The sequence below is a fragment of the Chelonoidis abingdonii genome, chromosome 7 (assembly GCF_003597395.2).
Source record: "Chelonoidis abingdonii isolate Lonesome George chromosome 7, CheloAbing_2.0, whole genome shotgun sequence".
NCBI lineage: Eukaryota > Metazoa > Chordata > Testudines > Testudinidae > Chelonoidis > Chelonoidis abingdonii.
In genome coordinates, this window is record NC_133775.1 from 108,493,234 (window position 1) to 108,511,359 (window position 18,126).

At 43.5% G+C, this 18,126-nt stretch overlaps 1 protein-coding gene across 1 annotated transcript in view; it reads left to right on the forward strand.

Annotated features, from left to right (window-relative positions):
- The window catches only part of ITK (IL2 inducible T cell kinase), a 41,679-nt gene that overhangs the window by 12,657 nt on the left and 10,896 nt on the right, over positions 1 to 18,126 (forward strand). The window contains exons 2-9 of the mRNA XM_032800491.2: positions 5,064 to 5,168; positions 8,995 to 9,076; positions 10,614 to 10,742; positions 11,472 to 11,512; positions 12,148 to 12,299; positions 13,504 to 13,569; positions 14,578 to 14,632; positions 16,813 to 16,892. Coding sequence (XP_032656382.1) covers positions 5,064 to 5,168; positions 8,995 to 9,076; positions 10,614 to 10,742; positions 11,472 to 11,512; positions 12,148 to 12,299; positions 13,504 to 13,569; positions 14,578 to 14,632; positions 16,813 to 16,892 — 710 coding nt within the window. The remainder of the gene's footprint in view (positions 1 to 5,063; positions 5,169 to 8,994; positions 9,077 to 10,613; positions 10,743 to 11,471; positions 11,513 to 12,147; positions 12,300 to 13,503; positions 13,570 to 14,577; positions 14,633 to 16,812; positions 16,893 to 18,126) is intronic.

Genomic DNA, 18,126 nt, shown 5'->3' on the forward strand with positions numbered 1-18,126 from the left:
AGGCATCTTCTGGAGAGAAGGCAACCCAGCCACTTTCATTCTTCAGCAGCAGGTATGGGAATCCCTTCCTCAGTGTTGCTGCTGCTGCTTAGCTAGATCTTTAGCCAGACTCTAAGGATAGGTCTACACTGCAATGAAAGACCCTCAACACAGCCGCGGCTAGCATGAGTCAGCTGACTTGTTCTCGGGACTCAACCTGTGGGGCTGTAAAATTTCAGTGTAGACATTTGGGCTTGGCTGGAGCCCAGGATCTGAGACACCACAAGGTGGGTGGGTTCCAGAGCCCTGGCTCCAGCCCTAGCCAGAAAGTGTGTGGTGTTATTGTTAGCCCTCTAACCTGAACCCCAAGAGCCTGAGTCAGCTGACCCGAACTCTGAGACTGGGTGCCCTGAGGTTTTTATTGCAGTGTAGACATACCCTAAAGTTCAAGGATTCCTAACAACACTTCAGTATGGGTTTACTTAGCCTCCAAGAGAATTTAAAGGTCCCATCATCCAACAGCAACGAGAATGTTTTCTGATTCTATCACCACTTACCTGAGATTGTGTGACGGATGAACCTCAAAGAGGTGGGCAGAGGGAACCGGTCAGGTGGGCAGAGGGAGCTGAGTAGCTGGCCAGTCTCTTTAGCTGACAGACTTGCAGAGCTAAAAGCCCTCTGGCCCTTCCTCTCAGAAAGTGACTAGCGGCAAAGGATTCCTGTGGGAGGGCTGATTTTCTGATGGAAATGGAACCACCAAACCAAGTCAGCCAGGTACCACAGGGCCCCAGATGCAGCATGAGGAGCCTGGCATGAGATCTGCATGCTTTGCATGCATCCCTCTCAGTCCCAAAGTACAGGGCACTGGAAGCAAGGCAGGAACAGGGGTGGGCTGGTATCAGTGCAGATCCAGGACGCAGGAGAATATTCTGGCTCCCCAGCAATGCTGCAAGACCCTGCTCTGGCCATTCAGGCTAAGCCCAGCAGGGAGGGTTCATCCCTTTGAGAGTGACACTTTCCTTCACACAAGCAAATTTCACACTCTCCACAAAACTCTAAAGGGAGCTGAGAGACGCTTGGCTTTGGGTTTCATTACAAAACTTTCTCACCTCTCTTTCTGGACTCTTGTGTCGCTGAAGTAACACAGGCCCCGGTTCAGCAAAGCTCTGAACTCTAAGCACCTGCCTCATGTTCTTGACTCCAGTGGGACTTTGTAGCAAAGGGGGCCTCCACCTCAAAGCGCCCCCCACTAACAAACTGGACAGTTGCTTCAATTTCCCCTTCATTGCCCCTTAGAAAGGAATAAAGTCTCTCCGTGTCCAACTTAAAGAGCCACCTCTGGGCAGAGTTAATTCATGGACACGTTCAGTAAGCTGCAGAACCCTCAGGATCAAACTGTTCTCTCAAAACCCCAAAGCAGAACAGGGACAGTCATAGCAGTTAGCTATGCCCCCTCCAGGAAGATCATTGCCAGGTTCCCCAACCAAGAGCCGGTTTCACTCTGCTCACTGTTTCTTTGCCCTTGTTCCAGGGCTCCACTCTCCAGGCCACCCAATTGCGAGTTACCAACAACTTGCTACCACTACCACCGAGTCAGGAGGGCTCCCCACAGTGTTCCACTCCCCAGGCTCCCTTGCCTGTGAGTCCTATCCCTGCTCCTGGGATCTCATCTCCAGCATCATTCCTCTTGTTTCCAGGCTCAGCTTCTCCGGACCAAGCCAGTTCCTCCCCTTTGCCCAGGGGCCTCCTCATGAGCCCGCCTGCAGCTCAGCAGGATTCCTCACCTGGCCAGTCCGCACCAACAACTTAAAACTCTCTGCACTGTCGCTTATCAGCGGGAGTGCACTGCCTCCTGGAGCTCACTCCCTATAGTGCTCACCAGCTGCTCCCGTATGCCTCTCCTTTTCTTCTGCACTCTCACCGGCCCTTCCTACCCCTCTGTATGGCCTAGATACCCTCTCTTAAGCCCCACTGGGAGACAGTTGCATTGGACCCAGCTCCCTCTTAAAGGGGCCAGTCACCCTGTAACAGACAAACACAGGTTTAAAGTTAAGCACATGCTTAAATGCTTTGCTGGATTGGAGCCATAGCTTGAAACCCTAAAGAGTGAGCTAGAACTCAACACACTTCTACTTGCCCTGGCAACAACCGCAGAATCCTGTGAAATCAGTGGAGATGGGGTTACCTAAGGAGGTGGTGGAGTCTCCTTCCTTTGAGGTTTTTAAGGTCAGGCTTGACAAAGCCCTGGCTGAGATGATTTAGGTGAGGATTGGTCCTGCTTTGAGCGGGGGCTTGGACCAAATGACCTCCTGAGGTCCCTTCCAACCCTGATATTCTATGATTCTATGATCTGGGAGTAGCTGGAATAATTCAGATTAGGAGCGTGGTGCATGGAAGCTTTGTGCTGTCCTTGATCCAGTGCAATGTTGTTAGTCCGTGATTTTCATGAGCACCCTTTAGCCAGTAATGAAATAAAATCAATAAAGCTGTAAATGTTAATTTGCAACATGTTATACTTCACCTAAGTATGTGGCAGCAGTGTACTATTGTCCCTGGGTAAGTATTGAGGATACACGATGAAGAGTGTGCAGTAGACACTGAAGTATTTAGCTAAAATAAGTAAAAGGAACTGACGACCCAGAAAGATGCTGCCCATGTATTTAATTATAACATAGGCAGGCTGAGAATAGCAAACAGAAAGCTATGGACAAGTTTTACTTCAGCTGTCTGGCCCCTTTTTGGAAGGAAACACTGAGGTTTTCTGAGACCACTTTAAAGAGGCTTTTTATTTTTATTTTTTTGCAAAATGGCACCGTTGCTTTTGTGAGATTAGTGTGCAATCAGGCATCAACAAGTCAGGGCTGTGTTTAGCTTCCAACCCCGTTGCTCGATCATGCATGGTTTGTGAGCAGTCGTTCCAGTAGTTTGTGTGTGGCAGGACTCTAATTGCCTTCTTCAGTCAAATTCCTGGTCTGTTTGTGGAATCCCCGGACACTTAGTTGTTGAAATGCATATGACAAGTAATGACAGGGACATGTAAGACAGGGACATAGCTCGTCACAAAGGCTTCACTCTCCTTATTCCCCTCAGCTAGGAAAGGTATCAACAAAAATCAATTTGCTGTTCCTCTGAGAAACGAAAGGCAGAGAACATGACCAGAAAACACTGGCTCCGAAAGCCTTGTGGTTATAGCCTCAGATGTCAACATAATAAGATGAGGGAGGACTTAGTGTCAGCTATGGGCTAAAATAAAATGGAAGGTTTTTACAGGCTATAAGCAATTTGGTGGCTCCTGGGAGGGGGATAAGGTCCCAGGGGTAGCATGAAGGAAAGAATGATCTGAGCTGTGGAGGGGAGACTGAGACAGAGGAATAAATAGGCGAGAAAGAAAGGAAAGAGGTGGCAGGTGAGAGAAGTGGGGTGAAGTGAGGCCATGTGAAGTTTAGAGTTATCCGTGTCCTGCATGAGGCTGTGTCTACACTGGAAGGCTTTGTTGGTTTAGTAATGTTGGCAAAGTGCTCCCTTTGGGAATATATCAAAATACCAACTATAGCTCAGCCCAGAGCCCCCCGCCCCCATGAGCGAACAGACCATCAGCAAAAGGGCAGTTTTGTCAGTATAACTGTACCTTTGCTGGAGGCTTTTGCAGGCACAGTTCTGTGGGTCAGGGGTCATACCTCTTCACACTCTTGTCACACTCTTGTCACACCTCTTCACACCTTCCAGAGCTAGACTGGAAAAAGCCAGCTAGTGTAACCGTAGGGTGAGTTACATTGTAAGTAGTGTCTATATTAGCTCTGCTGGCCGTGACAAAGGTCTCAGCAAAGCCAGGGAGGGTGGTACTGATCTTCTCTTCTCATTTGTCATGACTGTGAATGAATGGCTGAAATTTACTCCTGAGCAGCGGGGCCAGAGTGGGGCCTTGTGCACAGGATGAACTTCACCCTTTGTGATCAGCTGCACTATCTGCTTCGCTGAAATTATACACAGGTAGGCAGCTGAAAGGTAGCAATGTAACAAAAGATACAAAATAGTCTCCAAAGCCCATTTGTCAGCACGTTGATCAAAGCTACAGATTGCTTTAGAAAAGCAAAAGTCCTTTGCACCATGGTGTTCTTGAAGCACTGCAGGTTTTTGTCATCGCAGATCTGAGCTGGAAGACAGCTACAACGTTTAATCCCGGCTGAAGAAGAATCAAAACAGGAAACGAGTTTTGCTTCCGAAGAGCAAATGTTTTTGTACTGAATCCTTCAGAAAAATGCACTAGATAACAGGCATCTGATTAGGTCCTGTCTACTGGACACTGATGTTTTTCTAATCAGTCTCACTTGTGAAGCTGCAGACAACTTGTTTATGAATGCTGAGTGGTGACTAGGGGAAAAGAAATTAACAGAGCTGTTGAAACGCAACCATTTTGCTTTTAGGGGTTCGAGGAAACATTTTCTTGGGGATCCCTTTTTCATCCCCATTCCAAGCCTATTTATCCATCTAGTGTTTTACAATGAACAATAGTACACTGGAGCTGGTCAGAAAAATTAGTTTTTAATGGAAATTTTGAAAAACTATGTTTATTTCAAGATTTCTTGTAAAAAAACCATTGTTTATTTTTGACAAAAACTGAAAACCCAAATGGAAAACTGTTTGGTTTTTGAAAACCAATTTCATTAAAATATTCCATTTTTGGTAAATATGTTCAGTTTTTGAAAAACAACCTCCTAAAATTTCTACCAAAAGCAGAACTGAAATCCAACATTTTTACTGAAAATATTTTCAGTTTTTCTTTTTCAGTGTAAAATTAGAAAATTTCTAGCACAATGAAAATTTTCATTAACATATTTTGGTTTGGTAAAAAAGCCATTTTTTCTAGAAAAAATGCTTCAGCAAAAAAGGTTTGACCAGCTCTATAACGAACTACCTGCTGTGTTCAGGCCTTTACTTTTTCAATGTACTTTGCATACAAAAGGTTTGGTCCTACTCCTTTGAAGTAAATGCCTTGGACTTCCCAATCAGCCTTTGCCTAATTACTCAATTAATCTTAATTAGCCAAATCAGAATTCTTAACCAAATACTTTTCTTTCTCTCAGAAAAAAAGAACTTTGAAGGGCTCCATTGAACTGTCCAGGATCAAATGTGTTGAAATTGTGAAAAGCGACATCACAATTCCCTGTAACTATAAATATCCTTTCCAGGTAAGTCAGCCTATACCAATAATATTGCTTTCACAGAAACTATCTCAAAATGTATGTAGAGGTAAACCAACAGCATGGCAGTGATATATAATAGCAAAGGGAGAATGTAAGGGGGAATAGACATGCTTTCAGCTAAGATGTGAAGAGAAATAGAGAACTGAAGACCAAGTCTTTCCATTGACTGCACCAGTGGTTTTCAGTCTGTGGTCTGCAGACTCCTGGAGTGCTGCAGATCATGTCTAAGGGGTTTGTGAAAGTTTTTTGTTACCCAAAGAACAATGGTTTTCAACCTGTGGTCTGCAGATTTGTGGGGAATTTTCTCTAAGAGTTCCAAAGGAGTCCACACCTCCATCTGAAATTTTTTAGGGGTCTGCAAATGAAAAAAGGTTGAAAACCGTTGGACTACACAAACACATAGACTTTATGGTGAGAAGGGACCATTAGATCATCTAGTCTGACCTCCTGTATAACACAGGACACAAGATTTAATCCAGTTATTCCTGGATTGAGCCTAATCACTTGTGTTTGACTAAAGCTTCTTCCAGAAAAGCATCCAATCTTGATTTGAAGATGACAAGTGTTGGGGGAGTGGAAGGGGGAATCCATGTCCTTTGGTAGTTTGTTTCAGTGGTTAATCACCCTCACAAGTAGTGAATCACCCCACTTTCAGTGGTTTTTAGATCAGGCTGTTGGTGAATAGAAGACATGCAGGAAGGCTATTCCGAATGGAAGGAGCACTAATGGAGAAGGCTTTTAGGTAAACAGTGGTGAGATTGTAGAAGGACCGAGAGGAGACAGTGCGAGGGAAGAGAATGGAGAAAACATATTCTCTAGTCTACAAAGAATAAATGCAAATGTGATACATTTACTTTTCCATCAAACTGAAATTCCATAGTATTAAGTGGCTATTACATTTAAAATTCCCATATGGCTGTGATACCCAAGTTGCCAACTCTTGCAATTTTATCACAAATCTCACTATATTTGGCCTTTTTCTGAAGGCCACAGCTTCTGGAGGCAAGTGAATACAGGCAAATCTCATCTGATTCATTTATTAAGTATATTTCTAGGCCTCAGTTGCAGAGAAAAGCTTGAAAATGTGACACCCCCCCCCATGCCTCCTACAGAAAGAAAAGAAAAAGAACCCAAAATTTCTTATTACATAAAAGCTCATGATTTGGGGGGCTGACTCATGATTTTGAACATAGGGGGCTGACAATATTATATTCCTAATGTAGATTATAGATCAATTTCTAGCACATTAATCTAAACACTAAGAATGCACATTTATTATATGCCTTATTGACTAATAATTGCATAGAAGGCTCTGTTCACAATGGGTGAAATGCCCCTGTTTTGAGCTGTGGAGTACACCAGATCATAGGAATATAATAAGGGGGAGCAATTAACTTCCAGCACAGAACTGGGATCAGAAGATCCCAGCTGTGCCACAGACTCACTTTGCAACAGTAGAGAAGTTACACAGCTCACTTCTCCACTAGTGGCTTCATTTTATAGGTGCCCAACCTTAGGCACTGGGGACTTTATCTTCAGAGGGGCTGAGTACCTGCAGCTCGTATTGAAATCAGCAGGAGATGAGTGTATGTCCAACACCCACAAATCAAGGCCCCACTAGAATGCTAAGCCCCTTTCCACCGACGAGGGACACCGTGCTGAGAACTGTTGAGGGATGGCTGTTACAGGAGCGCTCTACATACGAGCTATCTTTACATAGACCAGTGGTTCCCAAACTTGTTCTGCTGCTGGTGCAAGGAAAGCCCCTGGCAGGCCGGGCTGGTTCGTTTACCTGCCACATCCTCAGGTTCAGCTGATCGCAGCCCCCAGTGGCTGTGGCTCACTGCTCCGGGCAAATGGGAGCTGCTGGAAATGCCAGTCAGTATGTCCCTCAGCCGATGCTGCTTCCAGCAGCTCCTATTAGCCTGGAGCAGCGAACCGCAGCCAGTGGGAGCCATGATCAGCCGAACCTGCGGATGCGGCAGGTAAACAAACCAGCCCAGCCCGCCAGGGGCTTTCCCTGCACGAGCGGCGGAACAAGTTTGGGAACCACTGACATAGACAGTTATCAGATAAAGCACCAGGTTCTCAGAAAGATACAGCCGTGTTCAGATATTTTCTAGACCAAGAAAAGTTGGTGTTGTGCACAGCAAATGACTTCTAGTGTGCAGCTGTTTACCTGGAGCACTTAACAACAGCTACACCAGCTCTGTGCCAGCTGGGAGCTGCCACAGGCTGAGGAGAGGTTTGGGTGGGTATATGCACCAACTTCCAGTTTCTTTGTGTCACTGGAGCATGGCCAAGATTTAAACCCTTGTTTCCTGGAAACACCAGTATTTAAAAAGAAACAAACCCTTCGATCTGTTTCTTTCATCTGAATGCTTGTATGTGGCCATATTGCTTAAAAAATAAAATAAAGCTGGGGTAGAAAGTTGGGTTCACTCTGCAGAGAAAACAGGTGAACTTCTTTTGAGATATCTGACAAACTTCATACGTGATGTGAACGACACATGGAAGTTGCACCTGCTAATAGCATGTCTGAATTTTGACCTGGAGATAGTTCTGTACTGTTCTGTAAGAGCACGTTAAAAAAAAAAGTCAGCTGTATCCTGCTGTAGATCTGCTATGGAACCATCAATGGTTTTTTATCTTCATGTGACTTGTTACATGAGGCAGCAGAGTGCAATATGGCCTGTATTGTACAGGATGATTTTTTTTTTTGCACACTTCAGAAGTTTGCTGCAGGTTTGAAAAAGTGACTTATATAAGTAACTGTACAAGACAGATCAGCACCCATCAACAGAAGAATACCTCAAAGGGAGCAAGAAATATGCCTTTTTTTCTCTTTTTTCTTAGAAAGGTTATAATTTATCAGTGTAAATGGAATAATTCAGGTTTTCCACAGCTGCACAGCACTTGAGTATGTATGTGTGTACTCATGTATGTGCTAAAAAGCATCAGGACAAAGGGATTGATTCTTTAAAATAACAGTCATAAACTCTCACCTTTCCTCCCACACGACTGGGGATAGTGTGTGAGGACTAGCTGACATCTCACAGAAATCTCTAGTTAGAGACTATAAGCCTAAATCCCTTGGCTGCTTTGAAAAATTTTACCCCATTTGTTTAAATGCCATGAATGCTCAACATTGCTCTTCCCACATTTGTTTAGAAGTAGGGACAACTTTATGAAAACAGCATCTTTGTTTCCTAGTAGTTCTCTTGCTTCTGCAGCTTATTTCCCATCTAAAATCCTAGAGCCAAAGTCTGCTTATTTACACTGGAGTAAATCCCGAGTAGAGCCATTGAAATCAACGGAGTTGCTCAGAATATACACTAGTACAAGTCAGAGCAGAATAGGGGTCTAGGATTTCAGGTGAAGACAAACTGCATGAACGGATACACTGCTAAGAAACAAGGATGCTGCTTCCATACAAATGTTAGTCATAGTAGAAGTTGAAAATAGAAAATGTGGGACCAAATTGTCTGCTGGTGGAAGTGGCTGGATCTACATTAATTTCACTAGTGTTTTCTCCACAGCAGAGAACTTGACCCCAAAGAATGTCTGAGCTGAATTCTTTCCTGGCCAGTATTCCCTATCAATTTTAGATAACCAAACCAAGGTGCTAGATTCCCTGGGGGTTACAAGCCATTTCTGAGAACATGTTGGCTGTCGCATTTACCTACATAGTCACTGCACTACTGGTATGTAACTCATTGGTACGTGAGGTGCTTCAAGTTCCCCTGGATATGAAAGCCAGCAGGAGTCGTTTCTAATCATTGGCTTGCTTCTCTCTCTGGTCCACTCGCAGGTTCTTCATGACAACTACCTGCTGTATGTGTTTGCACCCGATCGAGAAAGCCGGCAAAGATGGGTGTTTACACTGAAAGAAGGTAACCTTAGTCCTGTGTGCAATCAAATCAAATCTTCAAAGTCACTTATTCCAGCCCTGCTTTCTCAGTAGCCATAGACTAGAAAAAAATGACAGCTCAGAGGTAGTCAAATGCCTTATATTTGCACATGCAGAACGGCACTTGTGCAGGTAGTTATACAGCACGGTGGCAAATTTTAGGGTGTAGTTTCAGAAGCCCTTGGAAAAGTTGGTGCATGGGGAAGTTTTGGTTGGATCTCGCTGGCAACATTAGTTAATTAATACATTGTCCTAACCGTGATTCTTTTTATGCTCGGGCAGAGGGGGTATGCACTATGTTAGTCTAGATCTGTAAAAGCAGCAAAGAGTCCTGTGGCACCTTATAGACTAACATGCATGCATTCGACAAAGTGGGTATTCACCCACGAAAGCTCATGCTCCAATAAGTCTGTTAGTCTATAAGGTGCCACAGGACTCTTTGCTAATCTTCCTAAAGAAGTAGTTATCGGGAGGTTTATTTGTGGATGGCTTATATTTCCCTCTCTTCTTGTATTTATTTCCTTCCCTCTTATATTTGTTGGGATCATTGTGTTGATTATGCAGTGAAAGTGTGGTGAGCCCTGCAATGCGAAAGGACCACAGCACTTGAGATAAGGAAGGTCTTGTTTAGTAACACGGATTGCACCAGCCCTCCCCTTAACCTGTTCCTGGTTTGTAAGACAGGCTGTTGCAATGTGAGGGGAGTGTTCCAGTTACTGGGGAAACTTTGGCCTTGCTATGAAGTGCATTGTTCCTGCATTTACTTTGCAACCATTTACTTTGCAAGAGGCTGCTATTGCTAGCGCTCCGCTTTAGCACTTCCTTTAGTTAAACATTTCATAACTTCATCTTCACAGGGCAGTTTAACAGGCCCGGGTGATGCAGGCCTGCAGATTTTTTTTTAAATAGTAAGAAGGTTTTTACACAGAGAGCACTAATTTCAAACATGGGACCTTTAATCCCTCACCAGGACAGTCAGATGGGTATTTAAGCATGTGAAAGCTAAATGTTAAATGCCAATTTTGAGCCATACAGCTAATACTGTAACTGAGCCGACAGTAGTAACTGACTGTATCCTACACATGCGGTACAGTTGTGGTCTCTTATAAGCGTCTTTGCTACATGCTAAGTCAGGTTTTCTATTTTTTATGAGTGCTTTTTTTTTTGGCCTTTGTTGTTAAGAATTTAAAGAGAAACACTTTGCTAAGGTTCTAGTCTTCGCCTGTGCAATTGCATAACTTCCATTTATGTTAATCAGGATTATTTGTATCCACTGATGGGAGAATACACTCCTTACACGAGCAAGTAGAACATTTAAATACAGCTGGCTGAAGGTACTCACAAAAAGAGGGGTGTCATCAGCTTTCAGACCCTTTGACTGAGGGAAAACAATTTTCCTTGAAATTCAGATGATTTTCACTCACTTCCACTGGTGGTTATCAGAGCTCGCGTCAGTGCCACATACCTCGGTTTGTGGTATAAATCCTTTTTAAAACAAAACATTTCCTGACTTCTTTCAGAAACTAGGAACAACAACAATTTGGTGCCGAAGTATCATCCAAATTTTTGGATAGATGGGAGATGGAGATGCTGTGCCCAGACAGAGAAGCTGGCAGCCGGGTGTATAGAATATGACCCCACCAAGGATGGTAAGAGATTCATACAGATATTCGCAGTCTTCGATATGTCTGTGCCAAGCAACAGTAAGATTCATCCCACCTTGTAGAAAGCACTGAAGAATATTGTGCTACATTTCCAGGGAAGAGAAATGGTGCCACCTTCCCGGGATGTGCCTTATCCTCATCTTCTTACCATCCTTTTTAAACGGTATTCTTTCCTCTGAATTAAAACTGACCCAGTTATCTCATCAGGGTGTTAGGTGCTGTCCTTTGAATGAAGTGTAAAACCAAGGTGCTGACCACTTGTGATCAGGAAACGACCCTGGACAATTCTCTCAAGAGAAGGGAGTTTGCTCCTGTGTCATGGCAAAATTATATTTTATTTTGTTCTACCTCCATTTGCCCTGTGGTTTCAGCTGAGAAAGTTATTCTCCACTTCCTGTTCTGAATTGGCTGTATGGTGCTGCTAGGGGGAAACAAACGTTACCTTCTACCAACAGCTGCTTTCCGCTGGTGCCTCAGCAACCCCCATGCAACACCTTCAGGTCAAGTTCTTCTGATTGAAAGATGCTATGCAAGTGTGAGGGTCTTTTTTCACTTCTTATTCCAACAGCAATAAGGAGCCAAGCCTTGTTATTCTTAAATTAGGTTGTCTTCTCTATATCTCAGCCATTTCGACTCCACTTACATGGCTCCCTGATATTCTTCTCTGGTTTTGTCTAGATTGGTTCCAAATATATTTACTTCATTTCATTTCAGCCTCCAAGAAGCCTCTTCCTCCCACTCCTGAAGATAACTGGGTGAGTGCAGTGAGGCAGGAGAAGCCTCAGCAGTGTCTTGTCTGATTAACTTGCACTGGGGGAAATGCCCCATTTAGGGTTCATTGCTGTTCAGTGCACTATTCTGTGCAAAGAGATTAGCACACCCCTGATTCTTCCTGGATTCTGCGCTTCTCTTGGATTTTCACATTTGTCTTTCTCAAACTGTGTATGAGGAGCACCATGTTAGGAGCTAAGTTTGCTCATTAATATGTGGTTTAGTTTGACAAACACGCAGCAGCTTTGCAGTATTTTACTTTGTTGCGAGAGAAGCAGGAGCACTGCTCTGCTGAATCACCACCACACCGAAACACTTCACGCTTGTTCCAAGTCAAAGTTGGCAAGCCTAGCAACACTGATAACCCGTCCTCCTGTTGCTCCTTCCTCAGGCAGCCGGTGTTGCTGTTGTTCAAAAGGGCTGGGAATTTCTCAGTGATCCCAGCATCCCCCACCAGGGGCCTAGAAACCCAATCACTTTCCATGTAAATTTCCCAGCATCGAGGATATGGGATCCACTATGGAGGGTACATTGCACCAACTTAGCAGTTAATAGCTACTAGCCCTTTATTTTTGTGGCTATAAATTCTGAGCCTGGCTATTGGTTTCCTTTTTTGCAGAGGTTGTTGCTAGGCCCCAAGGATGCTTTAGTAATGGCCATATATGACTACAAGGCTCAGAATCCCCAGGAGCTGGCCTTACAGCGTGGTGAGGAGTACTACGTTATCGACAACTCTGAGGATCATTGGTGGATGGTTCAGGATAAGAATGGGTAGGTACCTTTGTCCTAGCAGCGCCTAAGTCATCTGTAAATCTGCTGTGTGTGTCCATCACAAAATAAAAAGTGGCTGAGGGCCAGATTCTGGTACCCTTACTCACCGTGAGTAGCACCTTCCTCGAGGAGGGGTCCCATTGACTTCAGTGGAATAGCTAATGGAAAAAGTAGCATGAGGAAATGCTTATGTATATGGAATCTGGCCTTTTAATTAAAACACATTCATTTTCATACCAACCCCCAGCTGGCAACACAGCCCTACAGCTTTGGAAACCAGAATTCTGCAAAGCCTGCAGAGAATGAAGCCCAAGCAGGAAGCAGAAGCCACTTAGCTCCAGTGTTTTCAGGATAATATTCAGCAGGTTACAGCACAGAACAGTTTTAAACTGGCTGAATTAATCATATTAACACTGCAGCTCCCAAGCAGCCTGGTTCCATAACACTTGCTGAAAATGAGTAATTCCACTGTGTGGGATTAAGAAGTAGCACGTAGCCCTGAGCACAGAGCAATGTGTAACTACATGGCCCTGGGTGGAGCACTGTGCCTACAGCTGGATGGGAAACAGTTTTCCTGTCTCATGGGAATTTGTGAGGTTTTGAAACTTTTTCCCATCCCAAATCAGGATGAAAAGTCAAAATCTCAAAAATGTTCATGAACCCAAAAAAATCAGATTGGGCCAGTTGAATAGTTTTGTTTTGATGATGTCAAAACACTTCATTTTTTTTACTATCAGTTAAGTTACATTTTGCAATGAAAAGTTCTACCCCAATCCGGAACTTTTTCTTTTTGGAACAACATTGAAATGGAACGTTCTGACAGTTTTGAAACATCTTTCAAATTGTATTTAAAACAGGAAATTTATTAAAAACCAACTCTTTCCCATAAACAGTTTCTGTTTCAACAAATTGGTGTTTTCCAAAAAACCAATGTTTTGTTGGAAGATTTCTCAAACAGTTCTAACTGTGCCATAGGTACACACATCCTCCTTTTCAGCTGGGGTGGAGGGAATATGCTACATCAGCTCCTTACAAATTAATTTTTGTCTGGATTAATTTTTGGCTGGCATCCCTTAAAATCAACAAGCAAATACAGAGCATGGAGTGAGGTTTCCTACAGACTAAAGTTTTCAAAGCTGACAGTACATGTACAAAGAAACTCCTGGCTTTCTGATATATTGACATCCTAATCTCCTTTTAACAGTCACGAAGGATATGTACCAAGCAGTTACCTGGTGGAAAAATCACCAGACAACCTGCAAATATATGAGTAAGTATATTGTTTCATGGGCCTTGACACTTCCAGTGGCATTGATACTAACCTCCTTTGTAAGGTGCATTGAGATCTAGTGATGAGAAGTACTATAGTAGTATTAATCTGACAGCTGGCACTGAGTCAGTGAGCCTGAAGTCCCACTGTCTTGCACGTTGCGTAGTCATTATGACACGTGTTTGGGTAATGTTTGATGGTCACACAGAACAGACGTATGTGATCATACTAGTTAGAAGACAGAGGAATCAGGTCCTGTGAACCTGTCTTGTAACATCACACAAATGAATAGGGAACTGCAGCATTCTCACCTTACCCTTGATGTTATTCTTGGACAGTCTCATTTTATACTTCTGATGCAGTAAGAATGTTAGTTCAAGTCAGTAACTTTTTCCTATAACTAATAAAACTAGGGCTGGTTAAAAAAATGGGAATTTTCTTCCATGAACAAATTTTGCACAAAACCAAATATTTTTGTTTTGGGGAAAGTTTCCCCTACATTTTAGATTGTTGTCAATGAAATGAATTGAGATTAAAAAAGGGAGTGGGCAGAGGGGAAGGGGAAAAATCCCACAAAACCCAAAACACACCTTTTTTGTTTCAGTTCAAATCAAAAGGAAACTAATTGTTCAAACCGATTCATTGAAAACCATCACAAAAATATCAATGATGGAAATATTTTCTTGAAAGTTTTCATATAATTCAAAGATATTTTTCCATCAAAAATACTTTTCCCTGAAATAGTTTTGACTGGCCCTACTTTATAGGCTTGATATTAGCCTTTACAAAATGTATTACATCCCTTGAGTTAACTGGCAATCTAAAGACATGAATATTAATTCATAGCATATATTGGCAGTTCCATGATATATTTTCTTCATTGTTAAGCTGCAAGTTGCTCATTGACTTTTTAAAAATGGCTGTGTTTACGCAAGCTAAACAAGGCAATATTTGATGATTGGTCTAAATAGCCTGGAATTGCTGACTGAGACTTTTTGATGCTTTCAGATGGTACAATAAGAATATCAGCAGAAGCAAAGCAGAAGTACTCCTCAAAGATGAGGTAAAGTGGTGTTACTTTTTGAATGAGTTTGTTTAGACTCCAATTTGCTTAAAAATATTGCATAGAAGGAAGGACATTGGGTGACTCCCAGTGGGTTAAGGAATTTAGTCCCCACAAAATGTTTCTCTCTCTATATACCCCATAATTGAACTTGGCTGGCCATCTCTGCTTGTCATGGGGCCCTGGACTGGAATTGCAAGAAGTGGCCTACAGGTCAGGAGTGAGGTGCCAGGGCAAAGCTCTGCAGGGGAAATTTATACAGCACCTGCCGGCTCTACAGCCCTAACCCTGTAAAGGGGTCCTCATTAGTGAACCCCTCCACCTATGCAGATCCCCAATGGGGCTTCCTGCAAGTGCCTGCCAAAGTCAGCTGGCAACCTAAAGCTAGTGTCTATAAACAGCTCAGGCTGCTCATTCTCATGAGCACATTTGCCCACTTTTCTGTATTCTGAGTATGGTTTTTGTTACTCCAAGTTTTCCATGGTTGATGGGAAGGGAGGTGGCTTAGCTATACCACAATGACTCTGCATAGCCCATGCAGAAAGAGTTCAGGTGATATCTCCCCCTTGAAAACACCCACAAACATATCCAGAATAGCACCACCAGCCCCACAAAGAGAATGTCCCTCTGCATTTTCCAGGGGAACAGTATGGTGTCAAATGAAGAACAATGTTTAATTAATGCATGCAGCATAGTTGTAGCTGTAAAGGTCCCAGGATATTAGAGAGTCAGGGCGGGTGAGGTAATATCTTTTATTGGACCAACTTCTGTTGGTGAGAATGACACGTTTTGGGGCCACACACAGCACTCAACCTGCAGAACAGCTCTGTGTGGCTCGAAAGCTTGTCTCTCTTGCCAACAGAAGTTAGTCCAATAAAAGATATTACCTCACCCACCTTGTCTCTAATATTTAATTAATGACAAATGTGGAAAAGATCCTGTGGGCTGCCCGGGCTTAAGAGAGTTGAATCCTAAGTTCCTCCTGTATTTCTGTGCCTGCTGTCACCCAGAGGGTGGTATAAGGAAAGGGCCAAACATGTTTCAAAATAATAAAAAAAACTTTCCTTGCCTCTGCACAGCTTTTGTGTGAGCACCTTCCCTTTCCAAACAGATGCTCCATAATAACGAGGACTGGTCAAGCATTTTGTCATATGCCTTCATGCCTTCATAACTGTCAGTGAAAGGAAAACTGGTGTTTCAACTAAACAAAAGAATTTTGTAAAAAGTTTCTGCTTTCCACAAATTTTTGCTGTTTCATCAAAACACTGAATGTCCCAAAACTGAAATAACGAGGACTGGTCAAGCATTTTGTCATATGCCTGAATGTCCCAAAACTCCATAATAACGAGGACTGGTCAAGCATTTTGTCATATGCCTTCATGCCTTCATAACTGTCAGTGAAAGGAAAACTGGTGTTTCAACTAAAGAAAAGAATTTTGTAAAAAGTTTCTGCTTTCCAAAAATTTTTGCTGTTTCATCAAAACACTGAATGTCCCAAAACTGAAATGTTTTGGCTGAACACTGGAAAATTTCAATTTCTGATATTTCACCAAAGTAAATTTCTGTGAAAAGAGGAAAAAATAGTTTGTCAGAATTTTCTCCATTAAACCAAACCCCATTTTATGACCAGTTCTAGTAACGGCAGAGCAAAAGAGCAAGGTTTTGTTTCTCTGAAAATATTGCATTTCGGTGGAAATAAAAACCTGTGTGAGCTGGGTTTGTGTTTTGAAAATTTCCTATAAACTCCTACTGGAGGTGGTCACGCGCTGCTCAGGAAGCTGATTTCTCCTGTCTCTCACACCAGCGTGACTGCACTGTGGGTTGTATCTGAGGCATATTTGTCTCAATGACTGTTAGCTGCTCAAGCTCCTTCAGAACATGTGGCTCTGCATGTGGGCGAGTTTTGGCCAGCATTTCCCATCAAGAATGGTGAGAGGGAGGGGCAAGAAGTGTTTAGAGCAACTCATGCCAGATACATGCTCCAAGTCTCAGGGCCTCATTGATCAAAGGAGTTATTATTATTAATCAGTTATATCACAATATCACCTGGAGGCCTAGTCAAGGACAGAGCACCATTGTGTTCGGTGCTGCATGGACAGGTAGTAAAGTGACATACCCCCAACCTGTTTCTATTCACACCGTGCATCTAACCTCCTTTCTTCCTTCTGCTCTTGGCTCAGGGTAGGGAAGGTGCCTTCATGGTAAGAGATTCGAGGCAGCCTGGCACGTACACAGTCTCCGTTTTCACCAAGGCATTAAGGTACAGTTGAGCTCAGCAGGTTTCTGCATTGATTAAGTGGCTTCAGCCAGCAATTTATGTGGGAGTCTGAACATCCAGAGTCACTTCTGCTCATAAAGGAAGAACTCGGGGAGAACCATAGTGCTCTGAAAAAGAGGGATGAACACCTGCCGGGCGTAGAGGTCTGGCAAACTGCCCTACATAGATCAAAATACATTGGGGAAAACACAAATATGGCTGTGCTCTTGCAAACACATATGCATATTGCTTTACACATATCAATTGTCTCATTGATCCCAGGGGTAGTACACATGTGCGAAGCTAGTCCCATAAGTGTTTAAAGGATTATACAGAATACACACAACATGCCACTAGCAGAAAAGGTTTTGGTAATGAAGAAGAAAGCCTAGTTTCAAAAAGCAGAAGTAGCGATAATTATGCTCACAGCCTATTCTCTGAGAGCTCCAGGCTGTGGTGTTCTGTAGAGTGCAGTGCGCCTTCAGCCTTCTTGAGTTGGTTTCCACATTTCCAGAGTTTCAGCTCTGGCTTCTAGCTGCCGCATTCTTCCACGCAGGATATCTTCTTAGTTCCTCTTTGTTACTGGAACCAGATGATGGTTCAGCGATCACTCAGTGCTTAAGGTGCTTGCACTGTAGGCTTTGTCCAGGTGCAACTGGCTGTGCCTAAGAAAAAGAGCTCTTTGTCTGGGAAGCTCAGCCTTTAAAGAGTGTTGCCAAAAAGGGTGATTTTTCACCAGTTGGGCTAGTTTTTGAAGGCCTCCATGACAAAATACCTGGAATTGGCAACAGGCAACTTTTGGGGTTGTAAATTGTTCCCTGTGCTGAAATCTGGGTGAAGTTACTAGGGCTTGTAGCCATGTCTAGGTGATGGTGGTGGTGTGGACGCGAAGCACCAGTGCATTAGAGGGGTGTGCGTGCAGAGTGCACCAGCAGCAGTTGTTAGACTCTCAGAGGCAAGGCTCCATGCTGGAGCCAGCCCCTGCCACTCATTCTGTTGGGCTCTCCTCTCGCAGGTTCTTGGAGGGAGAGCTTCCCATTAGGGCCAGCCCCATGCCTCACACGGTCCTGTCCCCAAGGAATGAAGCTCCATACTGAGGCTTCCCTGTGGCTGTGTGGACACGGTTGTGCTGTGCCGTAACTGTCCTGCATGGACCCTGCTGGGGTGCTATAAAGGCTATTTGAGGCTACTTGTCTCAGGTGATTGGCTAAAATTCCACCTTTGAGGTTGGCAACAT